The 9,322-nt window shown below is 46.0% G+C and overlaps 2 protein-coding genes across 2 annotated transcripts in view; one reads left to right on the top strand and one right to left on the bottom strand.

Annotated features, from left to right (window-relative positions):
- Positions 1-9,131, bottom strand: part of Slc17a5 (solute carrier family 17 (acidic sugar transporter), member 5) — a 79,984-nt gene extending 70,853 nt beyond the window's left edge. The window contains exon 1 of the mRNA XM_013035291.1: positions 9,128-9,131. Within this exon, the coding sequence (XP_012890745.1) occupies positions 9,128-9,131 (4 nt within the window). The remainder of the gene's footprint in view (positions 1-9,127) is intronic.
- A 98-nt stretch (positions 9,132-9,229) lies between these two features.
- Cd109 (CD109 molecule) overlaps positions 9,230-9,322 on the top strand; it is a 108,270-nt gene continuing 108,177 nt past the window's right edge. The window contains exon 1 of the mRNA XM_013035290.1: positions 9,230-9,303. Coding sequence (XP_012890744.1) covers positions 9,230-9,303 — 74 coding nt within the window. The remainder of the gene's footprint in view (positions 9,304-9,322) is intronic.

Below are 9,322 nucleotides of genomic sequence, written 5' to 3'. Positions count from 1 at the left end.
TTATGATTAAGTTTAGTCCAACTTACATTATAGGGAATAGATGGTGGTTTCACACAAAATATAAAGTTAGTAGCATCATATTTCCTGAACCAACCGATGAACCATTTCCTTATACAGGAGCTTATAAAGATGAAAATAGATGAATTAATGTAAAAGGAAAAAGAGTATTTTGAAACTCACTAGATTTTGTACAAAAATTAGGTAAATCTAGATTATTATGGTGTTTATTATTTAAACAACAATAAGATAGTTTAAAACAACAATTAAAAATTTATGTGTACGAATATTGGGATTAAAATCATAGGAAATAAAAAAATGCCTGACTTAACCTGAAAGTGATTTTTAGGATGGTTTCAAAGGGACTTGAAAATATATGAAAAAATAAAAAGAGTACAATATAAGTACAGCCCTGTCTTAGGTTTAATTATTAAACATAAACAGGCTGAATAGATGATGCATTCTATTAAACAATATGCTAGACTTGTTTCGCACCACTTAACTCAAACAGTTGGTGGGATAGTCATCAATTTTCATGTAATTCATCAGTGCTTTGCCTTTAAAAAAATTGATTACATGCTTAAATAAAGAATCTATGTCACAATCACACACTGTATAAAAATGTTAATTCTCCTCAATAAAGATACACTCAGATAAAACTCTTTTGAGTCTGTGTCTGTCACTTTGCCGACTCCTTGCCCACCTATCCCAAGATCCCTGTCCTGTCGGTCCCAGTGCTCCGGCTGAGCTGGTCTGTCGTACCTAGTAGTTAGTTGGAGAAGAGCCTCACAGACTTTCCTGCAAGGCCTGGCTTTGAACCATGATCCTCAGATCTCAGCCTCCTGAGTAGCTAGGATTACAGGTGTTAGCCACTGGTGCCTGGGGAATCTTGTACTCTTGCCTAGCTTTTCCCCTCAAAGTTGGTGCTGTACCATACATACCTCTAATGTCTATAGTGTTATAATCTTTCATCTGAATTCATTGGCTCTTGGTGAAAATACTCTCAGGAGCAGATGGTGATTTAAATAGATATTTCTGAAAAATAATGAGCACTTTAAACTCCTATCCTATCTTGCTAATGTTCTTTGTTTCTCCTTTTTTCCCCTCCCTCCCTCCCCTGCTTCCCTCCATCTCTTTGTGCCAGTCCTATGGCTTGAAGTTAGGGCCTAGGCTCTGTCCCTGAGCTTTTTTGCTCAAGGCTATGGCTTTACCACTTGAACCATAGCTATACATTCAGCTTTTTTTTGGTGCTTAATTGAAAAGTCTTATGTATGTCGTCAGTATATCACCTTTACAATAACAATAAAAAACCAAATAAATGGGCTGGGAAGATGGCTCAGTGGTAGAATGTTTGCCTTGCATGCATGAGGCTCTGGGTTTGATACCTCAGCACCACATAAGCAGAAAAAGCTGGAAGTGGTGCTGTGGCTCAAGTGGTAGAGCGCTAGCCTTGACCTGAAGAGCTGAGGGACAGTGCCCAGGCCCAGAGTTCAGGCCCACAACCAACCAAAAAAAAAAAATAATAACAGGGGCTGGGAAGGTGGCTCAGTGGTAGAGTGCTTGCCTTGCATGCATGAGGCCCTGGGTTCGATTCCTCAGCACCACATAAACAGAAAAAGCCGGAAGTGGTGCTGTGGCTCAAGTGGTAGAGCGCTAGCCTTGAGCTGAAGAGCTGAGGGACAGCGCCCAGGCCCAGAGTTCAGGCCCCATGACTGGACCCCCCCCCTCCAAAAAAAAAACAACAAAAAAAATAACAAAAAAATCAAATAAATAAAAAAAAGAGTCTCATGGACTTTCCTGCCTGGGCTGGCTTCAAACCTTGATCCTCAGATCTCAACCTCCCGAGTAGCTAGGACTACAGGTGTGCACCACTGGTATTGGGGTTGATTTTTAAGCCTACGCATTCATAGCTACAAACTCCCTTCTTAGAACTGGCTTTGCCATATCTCAAAGGTTCTTTATTATTTTGGGAATTAAAAAATTCCTTCCTTGGTATCTTTAATGACCCATTGATGATTCCAAAGTGCACTTTTTTTTTTTTAAGTTGTGGGGCCTGAACTCTGGGTCTGGGCACTGTTCCTGAGCTCTTCAGCTCAAGGCTAGCACTCTATCACTTGAGCCACAGTGCCACTTCCAGCTTTTTCTTCCTATGTGGTGCTGAGGAATCGAACCCAGGGCCTCATGCATGCAAGCCAAGCATTCTACCACTGAGCCACCTTCCCAGCCCCAGAAGTGCACTTTTAAAATCTCCATTTATATACATTCTGTAGTCTCTCATTTATTGATCTCTAATTTTATTCCATAATGATCTGATTAGATATAAGAAACTATTTCAACTTTTTTTTGTTAAGACTTTTTTTTTCTTCCAGTCCTGGGGCTTGAACTCAGGGCCTGGGCACTGTCCCTGAGCTTCTTTTGCTCAAGGCTCGCAGTCTACATTTGAGCCAGAGCACTACTTCCAGATTTTTCGGTGTACGTGATATTGAAGAATCAAACCTGGGGCTTCATGTGTGCTAGGTAATTACTCTACCACTAAGCCACATTCCCAGCCCATTAAGACTTTCTTTATGGCCTAAAACGTGATGTATTTTGGATAAAGTTTCATGAGCCAATGAGAAAAATTACTATTTTTTGGTGGTTGAATAAAATATTTTGTGTGGTTGAATAAAATATTTTGTAGATGCCTGAGTCCTGTTTTTTTTTTTTTTTTTTGGCGGTCATGGGGCTTGGACTCTGGGCCTGAACACTGTTCCTCAGCTCTTCAGCTCAAGGCTAGCACTCCAACACTTGAGCCATAGTGTCACTTCTGGTTTTCTGGTGGTGTATTGGAGATAAGAGTTTCACAGACTTTCCTTCCTGGGCTGGCTTTGAACTGTGATCCTTAGATCTCAGCCTCCTGAGTAGCTAGGATTACAAGTATGAGTGCCTGACTTGTTGAGTCCTTTTGATCTATGGTACTTTAAAAAATGATCATCTTATCTCTGAAGTTTCTTTATTGATAAATTTATTTTTTTGTCTGATGACCTATTGATAAGAGTAGGATCTAGACCTAGACCTATGTGTCCAGTAAGATTCTTTCTTTCTCTCTCTCTTTCTCTCTCTCTTTCTCTCTTTCCTTCTCTCTCTCTTTCTTTCTTTCTTTTTCTTTCTTTCCCTCCCTCCCTCCCACCCTCCCTCCTTTCTTTCTTTCTTCCTTTCTTTCTTTCTTTTCCCCACCAGTCCTGGTGTTTGAACTCAGGGCCTTAATGCTGTCCCTGAGCTTCTTTTGCTCAAGAGTAGCACTCTACTATTTAGCCATAGTGCCACTTCCAGCTTTATCTGTGTATGTGGTACTGAGGAATTGAACCCAGGGCTTCATGCATGATAGGCAAGCACTCTACCATTAAGCCACATTCCCAGCCCAGTTCAGGGTGCTTTCTTTCTTTCTTTCTTCCTTCCTTCTTTCCTTTCCCTCCCTCCCTCCCCCTTCCCTCCCCTCCTCGTCCTTGTCCTTCTCCTTCTTTTTCTTCTTCTTCTTCCCTCCCCCCCACTTTCTGATGGTTACTTGGAGATTAGAGACTCCTGGACTTTCCTGCCTGGGCTGGCTTCAAACCACAGTCCTCAGATCTCAGTCTCCTGAGTATTGGGCATGATAGGTGTGAGCCATCAGCATATTTATTTGTTCTTTTTTGCTGTCTGAAGGAAATATTTGCATGTTCTCAATATTCTTTCTCCTGATTGATCTAGTCTATTGATGATGCTTTCCGTTCTGTTAATTAATTTTTTATTCGATTTTTAATTTCTAATATTTCTTGTGTTGATCCTTTCAATTTTCATGCTGAATTTCTTATCCATGTTGCTGCTTTTTTTTGGTCGAGGTTATGAATTGACTTCCTTAATTTATCCATCTATCAGTGAATGTTTTTTGAGGCCACTGATAACTTTTAGAACTAGATTGAAACTGGACACTGGTGGCTCATGCCTATAATCCTAGCTACTCAGGAGGCTGAGATCTGAGGATTGTGGTTCAAAGCCAGCCCTGGCAAGAAAGTCCAGGAGACTCTAATAAACTAACCCCCAAATTTCTGGAAGTGGAGCTGTGGCTCAAGTGGTAGAGTGCTAGCTTTGAATAAAAGAAGCTCAGAGACAGTGCCAAGTCCTGAGTTCAAGCCCAGGACTGAGGTGTGTGTGTGTGTGTGTGTGTGTGTGCATACACCTACGTGTGCACCTCCTTCCCCCCAAAAAAAAAACTAGATTAAATTTTTTTTCTCTCTGGCATTCTGCATTTTTTAAAAATTTAATTACTGAGTGTTGTAAGCTTTTGGATGAGACAACATTGTTTTGTTTTTCATGTTCCTTGTGTTTCTATATTGCAGTCTGTTGGTATGAATATCTCTTTCAGATGCTTAAAAAAATAAACTCAATGCTGGGTGCCAGTGGCTCACACCTGTAATCCTAGCTACTCAGGAGGCTGAGATATGAGGATCATGGTTCAAAATCAGCCTGGGCAGGAAAGTCCGTGAAACGCTTATCTCCTGTAAACTACCAGGAAACTGGAAGTGGCTTTGTGGCTCAAGTGGAAGAACGCTTGCCTTGAGCTGGAGAGCTGAGGGACACTGCTCAGTCCCAGAGTTCAAGCACCATGACCAACACACATACACACACAAAGAAAGGAAAAGAAAAAGAAATGTACTCTCCCCCACTCTCTCTTTTTCTAGTTGTGGGGCTTGAACTCAGAGGGACACTGTCCCTGTGCTTTTCTTGCTCAAGGCTAGCACTCTACCACTTGAGACACAGCCCCACAGTGCCACTTCTGGCTTTTTCTGTGTATGTGGTAATGAGGAAGCAAACTCCAGACTTCAGGCAAGCACTCTACCACTAAGTCACATTCTCAGCCCAAGAAATGTACTCTCGACCTGACTGTTGCCCTCTGTATAACAGAAAAAAAGGCCTTATTTTTACTCCAGAGTTATCTTTTTGGAAATTTCCTTCTTCATTGCCCTCTGGATTTCCTTGCTTTATTTCTGTGGTTTGCTTAATAGATCCTTCTAAAGTAATAACTTCAACCACTTCTTTTCCTTCTTTGGCAGTACTAGTGTTTGAACTCAAGGCCACATGTTTGCTACATATGTGTTTTACCACCAGAGCCATGCCTCCAGTGCCCTGAAGTAAATTCTTAGGAAGAATTTGTGGAAGGCAAAGTTTCTGACCCATTCCATTTCTAAAGGAAAAAAAAAACTATCTCCTCTCTCTCTCTCTCTGTGACATATCCTATGTTTACATGGTGGGGGGATTGAACTCAGTGCCTGGGATCCATCCCTCAGCTTTTTTTTTCTCTTTTCTTTTTGCAGATTGTGGGGCTTGAACTCAGGACCTAGTCCCTGAGCTTTTCTGCTCAAGGCTAGAATTATCACTTTAAGCCACAGAGCCACTTCTGGTTTTCTGGTGGTTAATTTGAGAGAAAAGTCTCACAGACTTTCCTGCCTGGGCTGGCTTTGAACCACCATCTTCAGATCTCAGCCTCCTGAGTAGCTAAGATTACAGATGTAAGCCACCTGTGCCCGGCTTAGTTTTTTGCTCATGGCTAGGGCTTTTTGGTGATTAACTGGAGATGAGTGTCCTGGACTTTCCTACCCAGGCTGGCTTCAGACCTTGATTCTCAGTTCTCAGCCTCCTGAATAGCTAGGATTAGAGGTATGGCCACTGTTTTGCTTACAGCCGGCCTCCCACCACTGGAAGCATGCTTTTACTTCTGGCGTTTTGCTATTTAATTGAAGATAAGAGTCTTTCAGGCTTATCTTCCCAGGATGGCTTCAAACCCAAGATCCTCAGATCTCCCTCTCCTGAGGAGCTAGGACTGAGGAGTCAGTCACCAGTGCTTGGCGATTATACCATCTTGACTGCCAAGGGGTTGCCACTACTCAATGGAGATAGGAGTATTTCTGGAACATAGAGGTGACACTGGGGTATTTCTTGGCATTCTCAGGTCCTTTGATTAAAACCAGTGGAAAACAACAATAGAAAGAGAATTGCAAACGGCCCAGACTCTCAGGAATATGGATATGGACCATCGACAGGGCAAAAACCATGAAAAGCCTTGGTCCTTACTGAGGGCCAAGAAATGGGGAGTGGAAGAAGTCATGTGATCACAGAGGTGATCAGCTGACTAACAATATCAGAAAGCAGAACTACATGATGATCTGCATTTTCTTATTTTAATAAAAAATAAATTGGTGTATGCATTAAGTATTTTTTCCTTTTCTCTTTCATTCCCTTTTCATCTACTAGGAATTGCTAGTACTTAACTTTAGCATTTGAGGAGTCCCAGAATATGATTTAGCTAGAAGAAGAGTGCCCATATCCACGGCTGTTGTGAGCTCCTTTGGCAAGGATTATGGTGTCTTTGTTTATAGAATAGTTGTATCATGTTAGGTGAAAGCACCCATGCAAAACCAAATTCCTGACTTTAACTTTTTCAACAGCAGCCCTGCCCCAGTGGCTCATGCCTGGAATCCTAACTACTTGGGAGGCTGAGATCTGAGGATTGAGGTGTTGAAGGCAATCCTGGCAGACAAAACGTGAATGTCATAAGAGATTCATAACTCCAATTAATCACCAAAAAGCTGGAAGTGGAGGTTTGGCTCAAATGGTACTGTACCAGCTTGGAGCACAAAAGCCAAGAGGGAGCTTGAGGTCCCCAGTTCAAGCCCCTATTCTGACAAACACCAAAAAATCAACAAATGTGTATTATGAGAAAGAAAGCTTGGGGCTGGGAAGGTGGCTCAGTGGTAGAATGCTTGCCTTGCATGCATGAGGCCCTGGGTTCGATTCCTCAGCACCACATAAGCAAAAAGAAAAAAAGCTGGAAGTGGCGCTGTGGCTCAAGTGGTAGAGTGCTAGCCTTGAGCTGAAGAGCTGAGGGACAGAGCCCAGGCCCAGAGTTCAGGCCCCATGACCGGACCCCACCCCCCCAAAAAAAGAGAAAGAAACCTTCTTAAACAGGGAGGTTTTATCAACTTAAAATCTGCACAGATTTAATCTTTAAAAAAAAGTGGTTCTAAGTCTTTTTGGAATGCAACATTATCAATTAATCTCTCTTTATTTTTCTCTCTCTTTGATTTGAACTCAGAGCCTGGGTACTATGCTAGCACTCTACCACAGGAGCCACTGCTCTTCTTTTAGCTTTTTTTTTTGGGGGGGGGGTTGTGGATAATTGGAGATAAGAGTCTCACCAATGCGGGTCGCCGGTGCCTCACGCCTGTAATCTAAGCTACTCAGGAGGCTGAGATCTGAGGATCGCGGTTCAAAGCCAACCCGGGGAGGAAAATCCATGAGACTCCTATCTCCAATAAACCACTAGAAAACCGGAAGTGGCGCTGTGGCTCACGCGGTAAAGCGCTTTCTTTGAGCTGAAATGCTGAGTGACAGCCCCCAAGCCCCGAGTTCAAGCCCCACGACCGACCAAGAAAAAAAAAAAAGTCTCACAAACTTTCCTGTCCCATCTGGCTTCAAACTGCGATCCTCAGATCTCTGCCTCCCTTATAAGTATGAGCCATAGGGAGCTGGCCATTAGTTTCTTTTTAATTTACTTGTCTGAATTTTCCCTTTTAATTTACTTATTTGAAAGTGTCCACTGCTTTGAAATGAAAGAGATCGTTAAGTTTTTTTTTTTCCACCTTCTTCATCTCAATGCTTTCCTCTCCACTTCCCTTCCCTGTAGACCTTCTGTGGTCCACTGTTGGCTGAAAATCAGTCTTAACCCCCCCCCCCCTCCGCCCCTTGCACTGCTGAGTGAGCACCGGCGTGTTGATGGGATTCTCATACCCATTACTGTGTGAGAAGTATCCGCTTTGGATCTTGCTTGGCCCTTTGCAGGTTCTTGAACTCATCCTCCTCTCTGAACAGCAGTGGTGAGGAAGAGCAGCCCGTTAGTAACAGCTGTGCCAGGAACTGCCTCCGCCCAGGCACTTCTCACCAAACCCCAGTCCTGGATGCCACAGGAAGAGGGTCGCTAAACATAGGCTGCGCCTAAGAAAAGACACGAGAGCTGTCTGCAGGCTTTTTCGGCGGGTGCAGGAGGGTGGAACAGGAAAGGGAGGAAAGCAAGTTCCTGGATTCCAGAAACCACAGCTCATCTAGGTGCTACTTTCTCCCCAATTTAGCACCACGCTGGGCCGTGAAGCATCTCCCTACCGACCTCCCTACCCCCCCTCCTTCTGCCTTCTATAAAAATGTCACCATCTCCAAACATCTCCAGGAATTAACCGTTCTGAGCCGGCAGGCATTGCATGCGCCTGTTTTCTAACCGGGTGTGTTTTCTGATGTAGTCATGGTGAAACCTGACTCATCTGAAATGCGGGTGGTGCCCGGGAGGGCGGTGGGGGAAGGATCGGGCCGGGCGGGCGGCAGCCCGGAGCGGAGCCGGGGACGGCTGGGCGCTAACCGTTGCCCACCTACCCACGGCCCACGGCGTCCGCGGGCGCCCCTGGGTAGGGCTCCCCAGACTCTCCTTGTGTCCAGGGCAGTGGTTCGAAGCGGTGCAATTCTAAAGATCACTTTCTGCAGCGACGGTGTTTACAAAAGCATCTTCCCGGTTGTTCGAACCTGCCGGGATCTTTGCTCTCCTCCTCCTCCGTCCTCCCTCCCGCCCGGCGTCCCCTGCCCTCAGCCCGCCACATCTGCCCCGAGAGCGAGCGCTGTATTGAATATACTTTCTATTAAGGGGGGGGTTGCTTTCCCCCCTTTCTTACTCTCTGCTCCCGTCCACACACAGCACATGGTAACCCCAACGCACTCCCTGGTGCGGGGTGTGCTTGTCATTTCTGTATGTTCTGACTCCTCCCTTCTCATCCCAGATGGGAACGTCTCCGCACTGGGGTGGGCCTGTCTCTTCCCCGGGCGGGGCGCGTGTGTGCAGGGCCCTGGGGCGCCGTGGTCGGGGATGGGGTGGGGTGGATGGAGGGGCGGGGAGGGCGGGGCCGGACGGGGGCCGAGCCGGTTCGGGGCCCGTGCGCTCTCTCACTCCCCCTGGGTTGGAGAAGGTGGCCAGAGGAGCGCAGAGCGCCATTGTGCGGCGCGAGGGAGAGGGCGGAGCCGCGGGGCCCGGGCTCAATTTAGATCCCCCCCCCTCGCGTCGGGGCGCGCCCAGTACCCATCGCCAAACCCCAGTTCCCGGGCGAGAAAACCCGGGCGGAGGCGCGCGCGGACGAGCCCCGCAGCGGAGCGGTCGGAGCCCCGCAGCTGATCCGCCGACATGGGGGGTCCGTGGCTTCTGTCCGCCGCCCACTTTCTCTGCGTGTGCGCGATCGCGGGGGCCGCCGCCACCAGGTAGGAGAGCGGGGCGCGC

The sequence above is a fragment of the Dipodomys ordii genome, unplaced genomic scaffold, assembly GCF_000151885.1.
Source record: "Dipodomys ordii isolate 6190 unplaced genomic scaffold, Dord_2.0 Scaffold208, whole genome shotgun sequence".
NCBI classification, from domain to species: Eukaryota; Metazoa; Chordata; class Mammalia; order Rodentia; family Heteromyidae; genus Dipodomys; species Dipodomys ordii.
The sequence above is the reverse complement of the archived record's forward strand: the minus strand, read 5'-3'. Positions and strand labels throughout refer to the sequence as shown.